The sequence below is a fragment of the Ovis aries genome, chromosome 4 (assembly GCF_016772045.2).
Source record: "Ovis aries strain OAR_USU_Benz2616 breed Rambouillet chromosome 4, ARS-UI_Ramb_v3.0, whole genome shotgun sequence".
In the NCBI taxonomy this organism is placed as follows: domain Eukaryota; kingdom Metazoa; phylum Chordata; class Mammalia; order Artiodactyla; family Bovidae; genus Ovis; species Ovis aries.
This window is the reverse complement of record NC_056057.1, coordinates 66,179,172-66,202,490: the sequence shown is the minus strand read 5'-3', so window position 1 is coordinate 66,202,490 and position 23,319 is coordinate 66,179,172. Positions and strand designations below refer to the sequence as shown.

Genomic DNA, 23,319 nt, shown 5'->3' with positions numbered 1-23,319 from the left:
AAACATCTATTTCTGCTTTATTGACTATGCCAAAGCCTTTGACTGTGTGGATCACAATAAACTGGAAATTCTTCAAGAGATGGGAAACCAGACCACCTGACCTGCCTGTTGAGAAACCTATATGCAGGTCAGGAAGCAACAGTTAGAACTGGACATAGAACAACAGACTGGTTCCAAATAGGAAAAGGAATACATCAAGGCTGTATATTGTCACCCTGCTTATTTAACTTTTATGCAGAGTACATCATGAGAAACGCTGGACTGGAAGAAGCACATGCTGGAATCAAGATTGCCGGGAGAAATATCAATAACCTCAGATATGCAGATGATAGATACCACCTTTATGGCAGAGAGTGAGGAAGAACTAAAGAGCCTCTTGATGAAAATGAAAGAGGAGAGTGAAAAAGTTGGCTTAAAGCTCAACATTCAGAAAATGAAGATCATGGCATCTGGTCCCATCACTTCATGGGAAATAGATGGGAAACAGTAGAAACAGTGTCAGACTTTATTTTGAGGGGCTCGAAAATCACTGCGGATGGTGATTGCAGCCATGAAATTAAAAGACGCTTACTCCTTGGAAGAAAAGTTATGACCAACCTAGATAGCATATTAAAAATCAGAGACATTACTTTGCCAACTAAGGTCCGTCTAGTCAAGGCTATCATTTTTCCAGTGGTCATGTATGGATGTGAGAGTTGGACTGTGAAGAAGGCTGAGTGCCAAAGAATTGATGCTTTTGAACTGTGGTGTTGGAGAAGACTCTTGAGAGTCCCTTGGACTGCAAGGAGATCCAACCAGTCCATCCTGAAGGAGACCAGTCCTGGGTGTTCTTTGAAAGGACTGATGCTGAAACTGAAACTCCAATACTTTGGCACCTGATGCAAAGACCTGACTCATTTGAAAAGACCCTGATGCTGGGAAAGATGAAGGCAGGAGGAGAAGGGGACGACAGAGGATGAGATGGCTGGAAGGCATCACTGACTCGATGGACGTGAGTCTGAGTGAAGTCTGAGAGTTGGTGATGGACAGGGAGGACTGGTGTGCTGTGATTCATGGTGTTGCGAAGAGTCGGACACAACTGAGTGACTGAACTGACTGACTGACTGAGGCAATTGTAGGGCTCACTTTATTTGCTTCTTGTCTCTTAGACATACTGTTTTCATTTCATGATATCCAATATGTCTTAATGTCTTTATCTCTTGAAAACCATTCTTCCACATACATTGTCTTTATTAAAAAATGTTTCAAGTGGAATTTAAATCTAATTCTTGGTCATCCTCTTTGGAGAAGCCGATGTCAACTCTTCACAACTGACCAAAATTTCATGAACCAACATCTTTAAGCATTCTACATCTTGGAACATTCAATAAAGGAAAAAGTCTTGCTGTACTGCCTCACTGGGACTTGATAAATAACCTTGCAAGGCCTAATTATAATCAATCATTTGAGAGACACAAACAGTGGCTGTCTCTTATATCTCTGTTAGTGCAGTGGAGTAAAGTTAAGGGCAACTTCATATTTCTGGGCAACTATAAAAATTATAGCTATGCTATTTCAAAGATGACTAAAAACACATCGATAGTAATTCATTCACATATTATGTTACAAGTCTTCCAATGATCATGTAAAACTTTAGGCCCTGAGAGAATCTTGGCTTAGAAGTCTAGATCTTTTTATGTTAGTACATTTCTCCCTAAGAATAAATAAGGTATTTGTCAAATAGCATTCATTCTTTGAAGTCAGTTGGAAAAATTAGTACTGCAGGGTATTAAACAGTACTTCAGCAGCCTGACAGAGATAATTTACAATTGCAATGTGTTCATTATGCCCGTATGTAATTTACCCCTTTCAGCACATGCTCCTTCCCTCTCTATCTGCCACCGCTCACTGGAGTTTTGGGAATAACCAACTGTGGTCTAGTTTCCACTGGGTTTCTTTCTGAACATATACAATATTGAAACTTCTAAACAGAGTGGGTTTGATCACACTGGGCACTGAATAGTGCTTGGATACTCCCTTTCAAAAATTAGAGCTGGTTCCCAGGGGTTGTACTAAGGGTAGGGGCATTAAAAATAGTTAAATCGACTCCCCTTGGTCATCAGATGTAGTGAGAGCCATTAAAAAGAAATGTTCAAAGTGTATCTGTTTGTCACCAGATAGTTTCTGAAAATCAATATATCTAACTGATATACATATCATTTTTAGGAAAACTAACATATTTTGAGCATTTACCATATAGACAGCAATGTTCCAGTTGCTTTCCAACCCCTATGAAGAATCTTTATAACCATTCTTATAGATGATAACAACAGAAGTGCAATAAGATTATAACTGATCCGAGGTCATAGGACTACCACTATTGTTAGCACAGGAACCTAGTTCTTTCTGATCTAAATCCATGGTCTAAGCACAATGCAATGCTACATTTACTAACACTTCTCTCAAACTACATTTCCAATATATTAAATGAGGTGTCTAAACTTTGAGGTATCATTCTAAATTAAATTTTTATGTGATTATTCCTATGGTTCAAAATTATAATAAATTCTGAAGTCTATTATAACTCTGTATTAGTCGCTCAGTCATGTCCGACTCTTTTCGATCCCATGGACTGTAGCAAGCCAGGCTCCTCTGTCCGTAGAATTCTCCAGGCAAGAATACCGGAGTGGATTGCCATTTCCTTCTCCAGGGGAATCTCATAAAAGACTTGTCTCATGCAGATTTTAAGACAAGTAGCTCTGTGCACCTGCCTGCGAGGATCTCAAAAGCTCATGCAGAAGCTTTAACTGGGTTTCAATCGTGTATTCAGTGTAGATGATCGCAACACTGCCTTACTCTCTCAAGGCTGCATCCTTGGAAAAGCTCCTCACGCAGAAAGAGTAGGCAGGTCATGCATTCCGGGGACAAAGAGAGAGGGAGAGGCAACTCAAATTTTTCCATCCAGCTGGCAGTTCATTTTTAAAATAAAATAACTGTTCAAAGTTAAGAAAACTGGTAAGTGGTAGCGGCAAGATTTAAACCAAAACACCTGGCTCAGGAACCCAGGCGCTTAACCACTATGCTGTTAGATCTTCCAATGAGACCTGAAAACACCCTGGTAGAGATGCAAAGTGTTTTAATTTTCTATGTGTGCTTAGTTGCTCAGTCGTGTCCGACTCTTTGTGACCCCATGGACTGTAGCCCACCAGGCTCCTCTGTTCATGGGGATTCTCCAGGCAAGAATACTACAGTGGGTTGCCATGCCCTCCTTCAGAGGATCTTCCTAACCCAGGGATCAAACCCAGGTCTCACACATTGCAGGCAGATTCTTTACCATCTGAGCCACCACAGAAGCCCTTAATTTTCTATATTGTTTCTTATTTGATCCCATTATATTGTGCTTATTACATAAAATTTTTTCTAAAGTAGTTTTAATGAAAGAAAGGGTACATGAAGCTGAACAAATTCTTTTCTACTTCATGCCACCAAGAAATAACTTTACTCCTGATGAGATATTGGGCTAAGATAAGATAGCACAAGTAACTAAAGCACAATGGTCTAATTCCTGATGATACCAAAGCAATGATAATTACTGGTGTCATGTTAGACCATCAATGAAATTAAAATACACAGTTGTTCATGTCTAAACTTACAAGTATAGGGACACACCAGACCTTACTGGAATCAGTGAAGGTTAAAGTTATGGAAGGAAAAAGTATAAACATCAGAAAATGTCCCTTCTTTATTTACTGCCTCCTGTTCACTGCCCTATGGGATCAAGAATCCTGTTCATTAAATAATCAAGCTTTAAACTTTTTTGTACAATAGAACAAAATATCTATTTCATTATTTCTCCCCACCAAAAAGAAGTTTTAATTATTTAAAACATCTGGTGATAATTCAATTAAAAAGGACACAGGTAAAGGGGCCTAATGAAGGTAATAAAGTTTAAACTATAATGGTCACATGAATACATCATAACAGTTATTTATAGTACAATACAAAAATGCAACAAAATTTATGATTCCAGATTAAAGATCTGGGAATTGATTTATTCTAGGCTTTTTATGCTGTAGGAATTCAGATGGGCAGTCACTGGATACAGGCTGGAGGTGTATAGGTGTTGGGTTTATAACTAACACTATTCTCAACTATACATATTCTGGCTTGTGTTACCTTGACTTGGTGTAATGGTGCCTGGTACTTGAACAAACTTTACCTATAACAGAATCTGGCTAAGAGGCCATCATTAGGAATTCTATTTTATCTCCCTGTAATTCACATCTTAGTCACCACAATCAATCAAGGAGGGTATGTATTAAGCAAGTGGCTTCCATTTGCATAAACAATATGGCAAAAAAATTAGACATGTGTGTTCCCCAGATATTATGTGACAAGACACCTGGAGTGAACTATTTGAATGATCTTCAAGGAAAGAACTGATTTCATGCATATGGGTAAAGAGAGCACATCACAATGGCTTAGAGATAAAAGCTTAAGAGGATTCTTTTCAACAGATATATGAGGAGGAGTATTTAAAATTCTTACTCCTCAACCTGATTACCCTGCATTTGTTCTTCTTTGAAATAACTAAACTATTCAAAGAACAGTTTAGCATCCAATACAATGTCTGCAGGGAGGAATGGTTCAAAGAGTCTGTGTGCTGTGTGCTAAGTCACTTCAGTCATGTCTGACTCTGTGTGACCCCATGTGCTGCAATCCACCAGGCTCCTCTGTCCATGGGATTTTCCAGGCAAGAATACTGGAGTGGGTTGCCATGCCCTCCTCCAAAGGATCTTCCCAACCCAGGGAGTGAACCCACGTCTCTTACCTCTAATCTGCATTGGCAAGTAGATTCTTTACCACTAGCGCCTGGGACCCTAACAAAAACTACTCCCTAAAATGTTCATTTTTAGTTTAATATCATGTATATATATATAACTAGGAATGAGTCCATGTTAAAACTGAAACAGGAGGATTATATAAAAGGTGAGAATAGTTTTTTCAATCAAATAGTCCAAAGGGGTAATTCGGTAATATAAGTTGAACTTTCAGATTTTAGAAAGACTAGAATGCTATTTATGCAAAGCAAAAGCAGTGCTCATGAAGCCCATTACAATGTAGGTTCATTCTAGCTGGTTTGGGATTCTAATTCAAAACTTGCCTTTAAAACATACTCTTGCTGACCAAACTATTATCCTACAGCTACCCACATTCCAGTATGTGGTTCTCCTGACATACTGATAACACTGAACAGATTTCTGTTTATGTTTTTCACAAGAGCAGGAACTCATTAAAGGTTAAAAAAAAAAACCTGAAAACATGGCACATTTCCCATTTATATTGAATAATTCATTAAGACTTATATTCCGGAATCAACTTTTCAAAAAGTTTAAAATGAAAAATGGAAAGTGGGAAAAGAAAGAGTATAGAATGCATTTGTAATGGAGAAAGTATGGTGGAAGAGAAGAGATACAATAATAATTTATAAATTATTGAAAAAGGGATAATAGTACTCTTTAAATGTAGTGAATGTTTTTCGGGGGCATAAGACTATATTAACAACCACAATTTCAACTTTATGTGTAATTCTAACAAGCTTGCATTAAATTGCACGTTTTATGGAAAAATGTAATGGGAATTATGCTCTTACCATCTGTTTTCTTTGAATCATTTCCGACGTCGGATTGATCCTTCTTGCCTGTCTTATTTTTACCATCTTTCAAGTCACCTGAAAGTGATAAACATGACAAACAGTATATGTATAAAGCCAAGGGGGAAGTTATAAATATCTGTAAACCTGTCAAGATAAAAAAAGGAAACAAAGTACTGCATAAATTTAGTCTTGAGGGGTTACACATCTGAGTGTAAATATCAGGAAATTGGATTAGGTCCTGGAAGTTGGATTATGATCTGGAAATCAAGACTAAAAGTTCATGTTAAACAGGATTGTACTTAAGTCAATGATGTTTATTTTCCAAGGCAGGCAGTTAAGCTTTACTGTTAGGCTGTGGAGTGAGGAAAACCTGGGTTACTCTAAGTTATATCAATTAATAGCTACTGTTGAACTTCTATGTGCTTTTCCTTAGCTGCAAAATGGGGATAATAATGCCTACTTTATAGATAAAAGGACAAATGCATTTAGGTATTGAATGTGCTATCTTGCACTTCACTCAATGATGGCTGTTACTCTAAAACAGAGCTGCGAAGTGGTACTTTAATAAGTTTGTTGAAGTGTAACATATAAAAGTTAAAAAACACTATGCACACAAATGTAGAGTGAATGCATGTCAAAAATTTATTTAGTTCATTTATGAGGGAACCAGGAAGATAATAAGGAAATAGCTATTTCCGGGTGTTTTAGAAATACATTAAAATAAGATTACGACGTTAGAGACAAAACTGGTTATGTCCTACAGAGCAAAAAAACTGTTAATTCTTGGGGTTATCATCCCTAGCAGGCATAAATCTACAAGTTCTCATGGAATGTCACAGTACCTAGGCTTGAGTGAAGTAGTAAATGATGAAGCTAAACATAGTCATGTTCTTCTAAAACAAGGAGTCAGCAAATCATGAGCCAGTACCTGAGCCAGTCTGGCCCGTTATAATTTCTGGATGTAAAGTTTTATTGGAACCTAGCCACACCCATTCATTTACATATAGTCTATAGTTGCTTTTCAGCTGCAGTGGTAGAGTTGAATAGTTACAACAGAGATACGCAAAGCCAGGAGTATTTACTATCTGGGCCCACACAGAAAATGTTTGCTGCCCAAGATAGTTAAACAATCCTTGGGCAGATTTGTTTGAAAATCTCCCTTTCTAGCATTGAAAGGATATGGCAACATTTTTCTCAAATTTACTCTCAAGTTTCAGGTATTTTTCTTACAAATCATACTGATGGCAGCTTTCTTTCTAGCCTGCATAAAATCAAGAATAGGTTACTACTGAATTACTGGCATTGTTTAAGCAAAAAGACCCTAATAATTATTGCATCCAGGAAGAGGGCGGAATAGGGCCCATGGTAGGAGGGCTACATTTACCCTTTCTACTTTCTTTGTGCCAGGCAGTATGCTAAATGCTTTGCGTGCATCATTTCACTAAATTTCAGCAATCCCATTATGAAGGTACTATTATTGAAAGTAGACAAATTCATCAAAGATTCATCCACTAAGTGATCAATATGCTGAATAATAAGTCACCAAATGATTGAGGATGTCTTCCAAATTTGAATTTTGCCTTGAGTTCACTGCAGGTTCACACACTGGTTAGGCCAACTGTGTTGAGCTGCAATGGGCTGCCACCCTTCACGTGTTTCACACACTCTCAGGCCCCATCTCTCACTAACTTTGCTGAAGTATCTCCCTCTGCAGCAAAACTGCTCCTGTTGGCTACTTTAGATTTGGTTTAAACCACTGATCTGACAAATGACCAACTGACCAATTTGCTTAAATATTAAATAGACTAACGGAGAATGGACGTGAGACTTGTATCAACATCTAAATTTTATAGCTATGGAACCTGAAGCACAAGTAAAGTAATTGACCATAACATATACATGTGGGTCTGATTTTAGAGGCCAAGTTCTCAAGCACTGTATTTTGCAACTTCCCTAAGAAGCTTAAGTTCTAGATTTCAGACTTCCATTTACTGCTGCCATTTCTAAATGCCTTTGGTCCACTCATTTATAAAGAAATGGTTATGTAAGGCTAATTCAAGATGAATTCAAGGATAATTCAAGATAATTATCTAAGGATAATTCAAGATAATTAGGTTGCAATACATTCTAAGTAGTTTTGCAATACAAAATAAGTAGTTTTAATGGAATTTGACAAATTCTAAGCTTGGGGGAAGGGGAGCCGACTCTGGCCAAAGTGCGAGCAGGAGTCTTAGTGCAGCCCATGGTTACCACCACCACCAATGGCCAAAATAGATGGATTCCTTTGGCGACCCATGGAACAGTCCAAACACTGGCTTTTCCCTGTTTTAAGGATGCCAGAAATGAACTCAAGGATGATCTTGAGCCTTGTAGTCAAACCAATTCCCTGCAGAAAAATGCTCTTTCTTTCCTCAAGGAGCCTTCATACCCCTAAAGCCCAATACTTTAAGCTTTCAGGGTTGCCCTGCATTGGAGCTTTACCCACAGTTGCAGCAAAGCCAGGAAGTCAGCAGGAGAGGTTAGGTGTGCTGGATGCTGGCCAGCAGCCCATGGCAGCCTGCCTTCTCCTCAGTCAGGGTTGGGGAGGCTGAGAGGGAAAGTGCCTTGATGGAGACCAAAGCTTAGGGGCTCCCATGATTGCTGATAGGGGCTCAAACCTCTAGAACCCCAATGAGCCAATGTCCTTCAGCTCTATCCTAAAAGTATCTTGGGCGACCAACAAAGAAGGGTGCCAGGAAAGTGACATATGTTTGTCTGATGATGTTCCTTGAACAGAATCCATTAGGAATTTCCCATGGGTTAAAAATGGACTAACGGCTGATATGAGCTGTTATTCAATAAACAAGGGGAAACAAAAGAGCCTTTCTGTGCAGTTACAAATCGTTTTAATTAGGCTGCTGCAACCCAGTCCCGAACCACCATCAGCCTTTCTTATTATTGCTCAAAATTGATTTCTTTTCCCACCTCTCATTTAATACTTAATTGTTAAGGGAAATGGCAGACCAGTGCTTACTTTGGGAAGTAAACACAGTTGTGAATCAACCCAGCCTAGTTGAAAATTTGGACTCCTATTTGTGCCTTTCAGGCTCTCCCCCTAATTATCTTCAAAATATTGATAAATTATTGTCACCTCTGCCCTCTCTGGGTATTAATTTATACCTGTCTCATAGAATGTATAACCTCCTTTGTGACCAGCATATTTGTATTCATTGGTTTCATTTCCTGACCATATAACTATGGCCCAGGGGCCAAACCTGACCCCATTGCCTGATTGTATATGGCCCATGACCTAAGAACAGTTTTTGTATTATTAAATGGTTGATAAAAAAGAGAAGGTTATTTAATGTTATGTGAGAATCTAAATTTTCATAGATAAAGTTTTATTGCAAGACAGCCATTCTCATTTGTTTACATGATATCTGCAGTTGCTTTTGTGCTAAAACAGGTCTCTGTTAAATAGTTGCAACAGAGACCAAATGGCAGCAACGCATAACATTTACTATCTGATCCTTTATAGAAAGAGTATGCCAACCCCTGGAAGAAGTAGATTATAAACATTTTGTGGACAAGAGTTGAGTCTCAATGTTCTTCTGATTTCCCACTCTTCCCAACAGTGCTGAACCTCTCAAATGGGGTCATGCTGGTGAAAGAAGGTAGAATTTGGATCAACATTATTCTGGAATTTGGCCTAAAATCTCTACTGAATGTTTTCTTGGGCTTAAGCAAGTGATTTAACCTCTCTGAGTCCTAGTTTCCTCATCTACAAAATGGAAATTAGTATATTTACCTCATACAGTTGTTAGGATTTTCATTTTTTTTTTTTAATTTTTATTTTTACTTTATAATACTGTATTGGTTTTGCCATACATTGACATGACTCAGCCACGGGTATACATGAGTTCCCAAACATGAACCCCCCCTCCCACCTCCCACCCCATATCATCTCTCTGGATCATCCCCGTGCACCAGCCCCAAGCATCCTGTATCCTGCATCGAACATAGACTGGCGATTCATTTCTTACATGATAGTATACATGTTTCAATGCCATTCTCCCAAATCATCCCACCCTCTCCGTCTCCCTCAGAGTCCAAAAGTCTGCTCTACACATCTGTGTCTCTTTTGCTGTCTTGCATACAGGGTCATCATTACCATCTTTCTAAATTCCATATATATGTGTTAGTATACTGTATTGGTGTTTTTCTTTCTGGCTTACTTGAATGATTTAATGTGTATTAAATCCCACCTATAATGTCTGCATGTTATGCATTCCATAAGTGTTATTGACATAATAATTAATTTTTTTTTAGTTAAGGAAAAGGCATTTTAAACCCACATTCCTAATAGGAAAAAAGTAGAGAAGAAACACATCTTGCCTTTCTCACAGCCCTTATGTACTCCTCCTTTGGAAAGGAGATGCTTATCTAAAAGGAAGAGTTGAATATGCATGGTTCAGCCCAGCCAACCACTGTCCAGCCTTCAACCCCCTTTGAGATGTGTTTTCCACAAGACACACCCCTTTTCTGTTACCGCAGAAACAGCCTGCTCCGGTGGAGTAATGGGGCGAGACCTGAGCCCATCTGCTCTGCTGGTGTCTGGTGGGCTAAGCCTAGTTTAGGCCATATGTGAGAAGCCCATGCTCAGCAGACCAACTCTATGTTTTTCACTATATTCGGACCACTTTTTGATTCTTGTATCTCTCTCTCTCTCTCAGTTGTTCATTCCTTGGGAGGGGAAGAAAGGAGTGTTTTATATTGCTCTCTAGGGCTTTCCAGGTGGCCCAGATGGTAAAGAATCTGCCGACAATGCAGGAGATCTAGGTTCAATCCCTGGGTTGGGAAGATGCCCTGGAGAAGGAAATAGTAACCCACTCCAGTGTTCTTGCCTGAAGAATCCCGTGGATAGAGGAGACTGGCGAGCTGTAGTCCATGAGGTTACAAAGAGTTGAACACAACTGAGCATGCATGCATAAAACTTCAACAGTTCTATTATAAATTCTTATTAAATTGAATATATTTGCCAGACTATGATACTTGAATACAGAGTCAACTAGTTATGAGCAGGCTCCAGAACCTGGCTGCTAACAGGCTGGGCAAGTCAAACGATGGCCTCCCTTGCTTCCTAGAGTGCTCTTGGGGCTTACCTGAAGGAATTTATGCAAAGCTCTTGAGGCATGATATGAGCTATTAGAATTATTTTATGTATTAAAATATTGTTTTCTGATTCTACATGTGAATATGTCAGTTGCAAAAATACCTGGGGAGTGTTACACTAAGTACTTTCGACATACCTCTCAATTACCTGAGCGGCGTAGTGTCATAGCTAGATCATTCAGAGATCACCTGGATCTACCAGGTAGATAAGACAGTGAATATGTAAAGAGAGAATTTATTTATTTACTAAAATTTTTTTTTAAAGTATGGTCTTTTTAATTTATGTTTTGGCTGAGCTGTGCAGCTTGCAGGCTTCCTAGGGGGCTCAGGGGTAAAGAATCCACCTGCCAGTGCAGGAGACGCAGGAGACACAGGTTTAATGCCTGGGTCGGGAAAATCTCCTGGAGGAGGAAATGGCAAGCCACTCCAGTATTCTTGCCTGAAAAATTCCCATGGACAGAGGGGCACTGTGGGCTACAGTGTATAGGGTCACGAAGATGGGACAGGACTAAACACAAGCACAGCTGACTCACAGTGTAGCCTGTAGGATCTTAGTTCCCCAACCAGGGACCAAACCTGGAGCCCCTGCAGCAGAAGCACTGAGTCCTAACACTCCTAAACTGCCAAAGAACTCCCAAGAGAGAACTGAAAACAGCATCTGGTATATAATCAATAAATGCTAGTTGTTTTGTTGTTGTTTTTGCTATCATTATTACTGTTGGAAGCTCACAAGGGGCCCAGGCTGTAAGCAGCTATTATTATGCACATTTTACAGAGACAGTGGCCAAGACCGGAAAAAGTGAGAGGCAGAGCTGTGACTTGAACCCAGGTCTGTTGGACTGCCGAACAACCTCACCACAAGCTGGCACTTGTAAGCTCCAGTGACTCTGAACTTCCTGCTCTTCCCTTAAACAAGGTAACCAATTCCATGCCCCTGTGCCTTAGCTCATCTTATTCTCTATGGCTGAGAAGTCCCTGTGTTCCCCCAAATTTCTGCATTTAAAATTCAGGTTAGACCTCACCTCTCCTTTAAGTTTTCTTTGACATTTACTACATCTTGCAATCCCCAGACTGAACAGACCTTACACAGACATGAGTCCTGGCCCTCCCTGGGGAAGGTACATACAGAAAACTGCCTTTCCATTCATCCATTCTAAGCACTCAGAAATTGTACTGGGATTGCTAATACGGACTTCTCCTTTAGAAAGCAGCCATTTGCCAGAGTCTCCAGTGCAGCTGGGCAGGGCCCAAAGGTATAAATCTCCCCAGAGACAATGGCCCAAGCAAACTTCTGGCTGCCTTTGATGGGATCCTGATGGGATCCACAGCTCAGGGAGGTGCGATCAGCAGCAGCTGAGATGGCCAGGCAGTCCTGCTCTGTGAGCTGTCCTTGCCGGGGCAGTTCTTTGCCAGCGTCCATTCATCATATCATTAACACCCTGAAAAGAGCCTTTCACCAGCACGATTCTACTCACCATTCTGCTGCTTTTCTCCCGATGACTTCTCAGTTTTGGAATTTTTCCCATGAGGGTTGTTGCCTTTATTTGTTCGGGTTCCGTCGACTTGATTCTTAGCTTCCCCAGATGTCTTTTTCTCAGCTTTGCCGGATGCGCCTTCTTCAGCTTGGCTCTTGGCTTGCATTTCCTTTTGCTTCTCCTCTGCAGCCAGGCGAGCCTTTTCTTCCGCTTCCTTCTTGGCTTTCTCCTCTGCATCCGGGGCAAGTCAGGAAAGGTGGAGAAAAGGTAAGAAGCCATGGCACTAGGAGAATCGTCTCTTTGAACAAAAGCAAGAGTTTGCACTGGGAGTTAGTGCACTAAAATGACCTAAGGTGTTTACCAAGTGTTTGGAATATAATTTTGATTAATTCAAGTCAGATTGGTACATATATTCAGGAAACCTGTAAAATCAGTTCAATGGTGATGTCACTTCCCAAAACAGTATGTTAGAAGAAGGGGCAGGGAGAAAGTAATAATAAGGATAATAATAGTTAATAAACCAATACTGTAACTGGCATTATTAATATTACTATTATCATTAATAAGTTATTCTGAATGCATCCTCAGTGTCAGGTATTATACTAAGTGCTTCTTAAGGATTACTTCCTCTCATTCTCAACCTTATATGGTATACACTATTATCATAACCCTATTTTTCAAAAGTGGAATCAAGGCTCAGAGACATTACAAAGCTCTCCTGCAGCTTCACTGAATGTTAAAATTGAAGCTTCATGTACATTTGCTTAGGATCTGGAGTTTAGACATAAAAAAATTGATTACAAAACAAAAAGACTTGGAAAAAACCACCACTGAAATCAAATAGTTTCAGGCTACTGTTTATGAATTTAAAAGTGGGAAGAGAGTAATGAAGCCTCACAAAAAAACATGGTCTCCAAAACTGGTCTCCAAATGAGATGAGAGGTGATCTTGAGTATGGCCAGGGATCCTGATCTGTGTCTTCCTCTTTAATAAGAGGATATCAGTCTTATTTACAATTTGGTTGATTGAAAGGGTCTGGCTCTATGTTTAACCAAACACATAGGGTAACTGTCTATCATCAAAGATTCATGAAAAACTTGATACATTCATTCAATTAATATTTATTGAGCAACTACAGTGCCAAACACCATTTTAGGCACCGGGAATACAGTAGTGAGCAAGAAGACTTGAGGAGTAGAAAAGAAAATAATTAAACTACTTTAGTAAGAGGTTAGTGACAGGTGATGTGGTCAAGTGATGAAGGACATGTAAGGCTGGAGGCAATGAAGTGAAGCTTGGTTGTAGGAAGTAACCTACAGAGACCAATAGAAGATACCTAACAAAGGCCAGTTCTCCTTTAGGGTCTAGAGACTTCACTGTCCAGCATTCAAATCATTCAAAAGGTTTCACCTCTACTCTGAAAGACTAATTGCATTTTGTTTTCTCTAAATGTGTTACAAATATCCCACTCCTCATAACCAGGGGTCCTCTTTATTTCTCCTGCTTAGTCTTGGTCCTGAAAACATCTGGCTTTCATAGATGACGAGAGAGGTTTTTAATCTAATGGGCACCAGAGTCATTATCCATGTGATTGTGTTTCCCTTTGCTTCAGCTGCTAAAGAGCACAAAGCTCAGATTTGGTTTCAGGTTCACATGTTCACAGGGCTTTATGGCATTATATTTCATGCATGTCTATGATCTCTGGCTTCATTTTACTCTTCTTGCCCTTACATTTGCCTGGCTCAGATGTCCTCCTTAATACATTATCAAGTTTTCATTCATCTTTTCACTGATTCATCCATCCACCCATTCACTCATCCAAACCAATGCACTGGCCTCATCTCAGACAAATTAAATCAGACTCTGGAGGGAGAGTGGCAAGAACAGGATATTTTTAATGCTCTCCAGATGATCTAACACACAATCGGGATTGACAAGCATTGGTTTAAATTTTAAATGTTTGCAATTCATTGTTTCATGACATTCTACTTCCCAACAGGATGTACTCATAATTTACAATGTAAAGATAAGGAGGGCTTCCCTGGTGGCTCAGTGGTAAAGTAGGCACCTGCCAATGCAGGAGACACGAATTCAACCCCTGGTCTGGGAAAATCCCCAATGCCATGGAGGAGCTAAGCCCGTGCACCACAACTATTGAGACTGTGCTCCCGAGTCTGGGAGCCGCAACTACTGAGTGAGTGCCACCACCAGGGAAGCCACATGCCCTGGAGCCTGTGCTCTGTAGCAAGAAAAGCCACCACAATAAGCAGCCCATGCACCACAACCAGAGGGTGGCCTATGCAACAACGAAGACCCAGCACAGCCCAAAATACATAAACTAATTGAATTATGTTTAAAAAGGTAAGGAAAACTTTCTTTACAAAATCACATAATTATGTGCATACGTGGTAGGTCTTCTGATTTCTACAGAAAGGTGCAACTAGAGAGTAAAAGAATACCCTTGCAGAAGAAGACAGGGAAATGGCATCGTCAGTAGGCTCAGGCCCCAAATGGCTCCTCTCACGTTCATCCAGACCTCCTCTCATGCTTCTGTAGTATCCCAAGAACACAGGTCACATGTCACCTCCACCACTGAACCCCCAGCGCTTGGTATCGTATCTGTCACCTAGCAGATGCTCATGAAGCACTTGATTTCCACATGAAATGTACCCAGTGGGTATGATTCACCTGTCTGCCTATGAGCCTGACTTGATTCCATCATCAGCAATCCAGGTCAGTATAAAATACAGAAACTATACACACTCTGAAGTCCTATCCTGAAAGAATCAGCCATTTGACTGTACCTGACTGTAGGTAAGAAAAAGAGGACTGTACTTACTGTACAGAGAGGGAAAGTGGGGCAAGGGGGAAGATAATTCATTTATACTCAGGCATCAGGTAAAATAATGTATAATCCCCTCATAGAATCCCCTCTGAATCTGTGGCAAACTTTGAACATTCAGAATATCCTCAAGTTAAAAAGCAATTTTGATAAAAGCTGAAAGTATTAAATTCTGGTTTGCTACAAGAGCACAACATATTATCTGAGCAATAAAAATTCATTTGACAACTGAGTCAGACCAATTTTCTATGGAAAATCTAGCAAAAAAAAAAAAAAAACTGGGGGTGGTACATTTCAGAAACAAGTCTGTCTGGGCTTAACTACAGCTGACAATAGGCAATTAATGTTTAACTTAATGAATGGTAGTTTTTATGACACCATAATCAGATCTGATACAATTCCTTTCCTTGTAGCAACTGTGTTTCAGTGGATTGTTCTGAAATGGTCTACAACCTTACTCTACTCCCATCTCTCCCTCACATCTCTGAAATATCTCACATTGATGTAATCAGCCATCAGCATTCAGTGCTGGTACTCCAAATAAGTAGACAAAAACAAGTAAACACATATATAAAAAAGAAAAAAATAAACTTACAGGAGATACATCTGTTCCACTGTAATCTGATCCCCTTATATTTTCAGTGAAGTATTAATATACATTAAATCTTTCCTACTATGAGACAAAGCAGATGATAGAACAATTAATTTGTATATGATAACAGGTTCCAGAGATGACACATATGCAAAGAATGAACTTTGGGGGTTTTTAGATTCAACATCCTAGGCTTCTAGACTAGTAGAAAGCAAATGCTGTAGTTCAATCTCATTTCCTTCTGCTTTGCAGTTCACACTATGTATGGTGATGCGATCATTATGAGAATGGCCCAAAACAAGGAGCTTAAGAGTTGAGGCAGCACAGAACCCTCATAATCCATAAATTACTAATGCATTTCCCCTGAGAGCTAATTCTATCCCACATTGAATGTCTGTGCAGTCTTGGAGAAAAACATTGATTTCTTCATTTTACTTGCTTTTCTAAATTATGATACTATTGGCTCTTGCTTAAAAGTGGTATTGGGCTAATTATCTCTTAATATAATTCTCTGAAATGCCTACCTAAACTACCGACAGAGAAAGAAAGAAAGAAAAGGAGAGAAAGTAACTTAAAAAAGACAACCAACATACTAGATTAGTTTTGAATAGTCAACTTTTGATAATATGTAAGCACAACATACGGAGAAGGCAGTGGCACCCCACTCCAGTGCTCTTGCCTGGAAAATCCCATGGACAGAGGAGCCTGGTAGGCTGCAGTCCATGGGGCCGCTGGGAGTCAGACACGACTGAGCAACTTCACTTTCACGTTTCACTTTCAGGCATTGGAGAAGGAAATGGCAACCCACTCCAGGGTTCTTGCCTGGAGAATCCCAGGGACGATGGAGCCTGATGGGCTGCATGACTGAAGCGACTTAGCAGCAGCAGCAAGCACAACATAAAGGTACTCCTTGCCACTTCAGGACTCAGAAGATGTTTCCATGCCACCTTTCTAAAATTTTTAACCAAAGTGCTTCAGCTGACAGAAAAATTCAGTCAACATTAAAAACTCAGAATGAGGAAAACATGTTAATGATGTGCAAAAATACTGTAAATCATAGTGGTAAATAACTGTCAAGTTGGATATAAAACTTGATGCAATTATTTAAAACAATGGATAAGTTAATTATAACTCTTCTTATGACATGTTGTGTCCGACTCTTTGTGACTCCATGGGCTATAGCCTGCCAGGCTCCTCTGTCCATGGGATTCTCCAGGCAAGAATACTTAAGTGGGTTGCATTCCCTTCTCCAGGGGATCTTCCCAGCCCAGAATTGAACTCGGGTCTCCTGTACTACAGGCAGATCCCTTACCATCTGAACCACCAAGGAATTATAAAATAGTAATTTACTTACAATTTACTTATGATCACCTAGGCTGAAAATCTTACATTATTTCAATAAAAACTGAGTGACAATGGAGGAAATTTTTAAAAACTCAATAAACTTCTCAGCATTTGCAAAGAAGTATTGTTATATACTATTTCATATTTATATTAACAGAGACATAATTCAATAAAAATATAAAGCTAATCTCTGGCAAAATAAAAATAAGATGTATTTTGAAAGACTATAAACAAAGTTAAAAGACACAGGACAAACTGACTAACTAACTAACTGGATAGAGGTAGGATAGAAATTGCAAGACAATTTGTCAACTGAAGAATTGCTATCCTTAATATACAAAGAGTTATCATGAATCAATAATAAAAATGTAAACATCCTCAAGAGTAAAATAATGGGAAAAAATATAAAGAAATGGCACTCTCACTACACTTCTACTGAAGGTGAACATCTAGTTTAAAAAAAAAAAACTTTCCAGAAACAAATTTGATAACATATATCAAGAGCTTTAGAATTTTTCACCTACTTTGACAGAGAACTGAAGAACAGTGATCACTGAAGAAAACTAATTAGTTGTTACTAGCCAGTTTAACCTATTCAAAGCCTCTGTTATTTTATTGCATACTAAACTAGTGAATTAGTTGGAGAAGGCAATGGCACCCCACTCCAGTACTCTTGCCTGGAAAATCCCATGGATGGAGGAGCCTGGTAGGCTGCAGTCCATAGGGTCGCAAAGAGTCAGACATGACTGAGCGACTTGACTTCACTTTTGACAGAGAAATCCAATATTTAGAAATTTATTCTAGATAAATGATCAGATGGGGGCTCAAGGTTTCTGAATTTGGATGCTCATAACAACGTTATATACAATAATGAGGAATTGGAAACTAACATGCTCAGTAACAGAGGAATAGTTCAACTATAGAGAAGGAAATGGCAATCCACTCCAGTGTTCTTGCCTAGAGAATCTCAGGGAGGGGGGAGCCTGGTGGGCTGCCATCTATGGGGTCGCACAGAGTCGGACACGACTGAAGCGACTTAGCAGCAGCAGCAGCAGCAGCAGCAGCAGCAGCAGCAGCAGCAGCAGCAGCAGCCATATAAATCACTCTTTCTATGAGTATTCAGTATAAGAATAAAATCTTCAAAACAGAAACAGAGAAGGAAAATACAATATTATACTATGATCTCAATTTAAGGGAAAACATCTACTTTTAAATATGTACAAAAGGGGGCTTCCCAGGTGGCTCAGTGGTAAAGAATCTGCCAATGCAGGAGACACAGGTTCAATCTCTGGGTCAGGAAGATCCTCTGGAGGAGAAAATTGCAACTCACTCCAGTATTCTTGCCTGGAAAATCCCATGGACAGAGGAGACTGGTGGGTTACAGGCTGGCACGAGTCGCAAAGGACTGGATAAGACTGAGCAACAGAGCATGAGCACGGTACACGGGAAATCAAATTTTTAAAAACTCAACAATAGTTACATTTTGCTGGAATGAGTGACTTTTATTTTCTTCTTTGTATATTTTGTTTATATTTCAGCATTCTAACCTAGACATCTATTATTCTTACACCAGAAAAACATGTTTAAAAAGTATTAAATTCTGAATGGAAACTGGTCAATATTGATAAGACTTGCAAATTGTTAACGCCTACATATCTTTGTATGGGAGTAATGAGTTTCAGTCCTAAGAGCTGTAAAAAATATATATTGATTCAATCTTTCCTAACAACTATGTGTTCTGCCTTAGCTAGATAGGTTGATTAAAAAACTAGAGCCTTGAATTTAATTCCATTTCTGATCAGTTTAATAACAACATATATTCAAGTGCCCCAATACAGGGCAGCCTTTGCTGAAATCAGGATTTTCTGGTAAAAGAGAATCATGAACAAAACGTTCTGGGATAGCACAGCACAAACCAATCACCAACAGAAATACAGATGCAAACTGAATTTCTTACACCAGCCAACCAGTCAACAGCATTATTGGGAGGCAGAAAATGTTATAAAATATTAATTGTACATTGGCATTTTGACCACCACCATCTTAACTTTGCATTTAAATTTTCTTTTCCAATTTTTCAAAATAAGAGCTACCATTTATCAGGCACTAACCAGGTGCAGGCTCTGTTCTCATTTTTTACTTATATAATTTCTGTTCTTTGCACCACCTCTGTGGTGTCTATTATTATCCCCCAGAGGGAATTTTCTCAAAGAATCTGCCTGGATTTGCCAAAGAGCACATGGCAAGTAGGGATTCAATTCTCCCTTTCCCCAACTAACTTTTGCTTTGATACCCAAACTGTCCTCCTACAAAAACATACATAAACCCTGGAGGCTGTGCCTTTGTCAATCCCTTCTGCATTGTTTCCCACTTCATGCTCAACCCCAGACATCCTTCAAATCCTAGTTAGACACAAGAAGCCTTCCCAAGCACCTCAGCCAAGCTAGGGACAAGCTTATCTCTATTAGCATGCCTCATATATTTTAAAACTATTAGTGTTAATTTTGGGCTTCCCTGGTGAGTTAGATGAAGAATCTGCCTGTACACAGGAGACCTGGGTTCGATCCCTGGGTCAGGAAGATCCCCTGGAGTAGGAATGGCTACACACTCCAATATTCTCACCTGGAGAATCCCAAGGACAGAGGAGCCTGGCAGGGTCCATGGGGTCACAAAGAGTCAGACACGACTGAGCAACAAACACTTTCACTTCTTTTTCAGTGTTTATTTACCTGTTCTTTTTAAAGGACCAGTTTTCTTCTAGAAAAGAAACTGTCTAATGCTCTCCCAGGTGATTAGTTTCAGAAGGTAATTTTAGTAAGCCAGATAATTGCAAACAAATTATTTTGAAATACCACTTTCAATTGTGTGTTGTCAGGAGCTGAATTTTCAAGTGTAATGAGTGTAATTGATTATAAGAGATTGCTTTCTCAAAATGATGCAGTAGCTGCCACTGCTGGTTGCAAAGCCTGCCAACAGGGAGGATTTCAAGGTTTAAAGCATCCTAACAGACTGTGAGATGCCACAGCTAATATATCGAAGAAGAGCTGGCTTCTTCTCCATAGCTCAGGACGCAAGCTCAGGACATCCTCAAATGATAAGGGCCCAACTATGCCTTAAAAGAATTGTAAATATAAACACTTTGCCCCACCTGAACTGAGAAGCCACTTGGACAGGACACAGTGTTGGCCTTTGAATAACTCCAGCAGTGTGATCTTGTCTCTACTGCTGCTGCTAAGTCACTTTAGTCATGTCCGACTCTGTGCGACCCCATAGATGGCAGCCCACCAGGCTCCTATATCCCTGGGATTCTCCAGGCAAGAACACCAGAGTGGGTTGCCATTTCCTTCTCCAGTGCATGAAAGTGAAAAGTGAAAGTGAAGTCGCTCAGTCATGTACGACTCTTAGCAACCCCATGGGCTGTAGCCCACCAGGCTCCTCCATCCATGGGGTTTTCCAGGCAAGAATACTGGAGAGGGTGTCATTCCCTTCTCCGAACACTGGAAGCAGTGCCTCCAATATTTGAGGAACAAGACCTACTCCTACCCTTCTCCCTTGGGCAGACACTGGGTATATAAAAGTGTGGAATGCTATGACTGGGGATAAAACTTTGCTTGCCTGTTATAAAAGTCCGGGGCTCAAGGTCAGTGGGTGCTGGTGAGGAGTACAGGCTTCCACTGAACTCCCATTCCTACTTGGAAAGAAATTCTGTGCTAATGCCTCCCTGTCCCCACCCAGGAGACTTCGAGCTTTGAGGACAAGGATGCCTGATATTCACCTCGGTGAATAACACACAGTACAGAGCTTGGCATACAGTAGGCAAGCAACAGATGTTGGCAAAAACTGACTGCTGTTGAAGGTGTACCTCCACAAAACCCACTGAGATTAGCCTCCTGGTTCTAGAACTCTAGAATCATCCACTCTAGAATTGTCTCTAGAATCAGGCATCACAGCTTCATGAGACTTGCCACAGCTATGTGTTCCTACGTAGAATACAGTATAAACATGTCATATGTACAAATCATGGAGCACATGCTCGGTAAACACAAACATGCAAATTAATTCTGACTTTCAAAAAACAAAGAGATTTCAATCTTTTTTTCTTCATAGTACCAAGAGTGATGACTTTTCTTTGAATTTCTGTTTACCTGTGAGTTACCTTCATCTCAGAAGGTCAACTTGAGTAATAACTGAAGGGAAATTGAAAACATGAAGACAAAAATGCATGTAAGGAGATTAAAGCTTTTTCTATCCCAATGTAATGGCCAAGGTGGATAAACGGAGTAAAGGCCTGATAAATGTGCCGCATGTTATAAAATAAGGATGACAAGGTGGCCTAGCAGAGGCCAAGAGATAGGAGGGACACCTGTCCTCTGCACAATCTTCATCTTGAGAAGTATCCGGACATATAGCACAAAGGTCATTCCACCAGGTGGCTTGGAAGTCAGCCTCATTCTCTCATGCACCAAGTATTGGATAGAATAAAGAGCAAAAGATGGTCTCTCCTAACATTCAGTAATTTGAATATATACCCTAAGTTTGTGCTTCATTTTCAATACTTCTAAATCAGGGGTGGCAACGTCTTGCTTTTTGAGTGGGTCTGAGTGGTATGAACAAGATTCCCCATCAGCACCTTACCTTTGGGCACCTTGGCCCTCCATCTCTCCCGGTTAATGTGCACCACCTCAGTCCAAGTGGCTTTGAAACTCTTATAGTCAACAGGGATGACAGGGTTGTTGATTGGGGCACTTCCTTCAGAGCCAGAGCTCTTGACACCTGATCGCTTTGCATCTGTTGAACTGATGTTGTTCAAACTGGAGGATGAAAAAAAAAAAAAAAACACCAAAGAGAGGGTTAGAGTTTGAAAATGTGTGCTGATAAGCAAGCCTAAGAGAGGAGTGGTGAACACGCATCAAGTTACCATTGTGAAATTCCTGGGGCCTGAGGTTTGTCATTTCTATTTTCGATATGCAACAGCTGGGAAATTCTCCATTTTCAGCAGAAAAAAAAAGTCAAGGTTTCAGTCTCATGAGTATTGATAGTCCCAATTTGCTAAGTCGCTTCAGTCGTGTCCGACTCTGTGCAACCCCATAGACGGCAGCCCACCAAGCTCCGCCATCCCTGGGATTCTCCAGGCAAGAACACTGGAGTGGGTTGCCGTTTCCTTCTCCAATGCATGAAAGTGAAACGTGAAAGTGAAGTTGCTCAGTCCCAAAGGTCCCCATATTTCAAATGTTCTTTTTCCATATGACTAGATTCCCCACACATGAATTCTATCTTTGACTTCCTGAAATTAACCCATTTAAACCTGACTTCCATTTGGTTCCACAGTTTGCCTACCTTCCTTCACACTGACTACATTTCTAAGTTACTTAGTCACTTGGTCCTCTTTCTCTCTAGCTCCAACTCCTCCTGTGCTCAAGAAACTCTGATCCCAGTTTACCCAAGCTAGAATAAGGGGACTTCCTCCTGTACCTGGGGGAAGGTAGAGAGGCATGGAGACTGTGAGAGATCAGTCACGCATAAGACTTGTTTTTTAATACAATACCACTGGAGGGGTCTCCGGGTGGCTCAGTGGTAAAGAATTTGCCTGCCAATGCAGGAACCATGGGTTTGACCCCTAGTCCAGGAAGATCCCACATGCCTCGGGGCAACTAAGCCTGTGTGCCACAACTATTGAGCCTGTGCTGTGCAGTCTGGGAATGGCAACTATTGAGCCCTGAGCGCAACTACTAAAGCCCAAATGCCCTAGAGCCTGTGCTCTGCAATGAGAAGCCACTGCAGGGAAACAAAGAGTAGCGCCTGCTCACTGCAACCAGAGAAAATCCATTCAGCAACAAAGACTCAAACAGCCAAAATTAAAGAAATAAATGAAATTACAAAAATATATAATACCACTCGAAGCTTTAAACAGAGGCAACTTTAGGAAATACAGAAATATATATATATATGCAAAATCACTTCAGTCGTGTCCGACTCTGTGCAACCCCATAGATGGCAGCCCACCCGGCTCCCCCATCCCTGGGATTCTCCAGGCAAGAACGCTGGAGTGGGTTGCCATTTCCTTCTCCAATGCATGAAAGTGAAAAGTGAAAGTCAAGTCACTTAGTCGTGTCCAACTCTTAGCGACCCCATGGACTGCAGCCCACCAGGCCCCTCCATCCATGGGATTTTCCAGGCAAGAGTACTGGAGTGGGGTGCCATTGCCTTCTCCAATATATATATAACATAGAAAGTGCCATCTTCCTGGGAAACTTGACTTTTTTGAAGGTGTACTTATTTT

The 23,319-nt window shown here is 40.3% G+C and overlaps 1 protein-coding gene across 11 annotated transcripts in view; it reads right to left on the bottom strand.

Annotated features, from left to right (window-relative positions):
- The window catches only part of PDE1C (phosphodiesterase 1C), a 531,506-nt gene that overhangs the window by 61,104 nt on the left and 447,083 nt on the right, over window positions 1-23,319 (bottom strand). For 10 of the 11 annotated variants that reach the window (XM_042249215.2, XM_042249217.2, XM_042249216.2 and 7 more), the window contains exons 15-17: window positions 21,675-21,850; window positions 12,262-12,492; window positions 5,633-5,710 (exon numbers count right to left, since the gene is read on the bottom strand). In XM_042249215.2, coding sequence (XP_042105149.1) covers window positions 5,633-5,710; window positions 12,262-12,492; window positions 21,675-21,850 — 485 coding nt within the window. The remainder of the gene's footprint in view (window positions 1-5,632; window positions 5,711-12,261; window positions 12,493-21,674; window positions 21,851-23,319) is intronic. The other variant, XM_042249219.2, reaches the window with a different exon arrangement.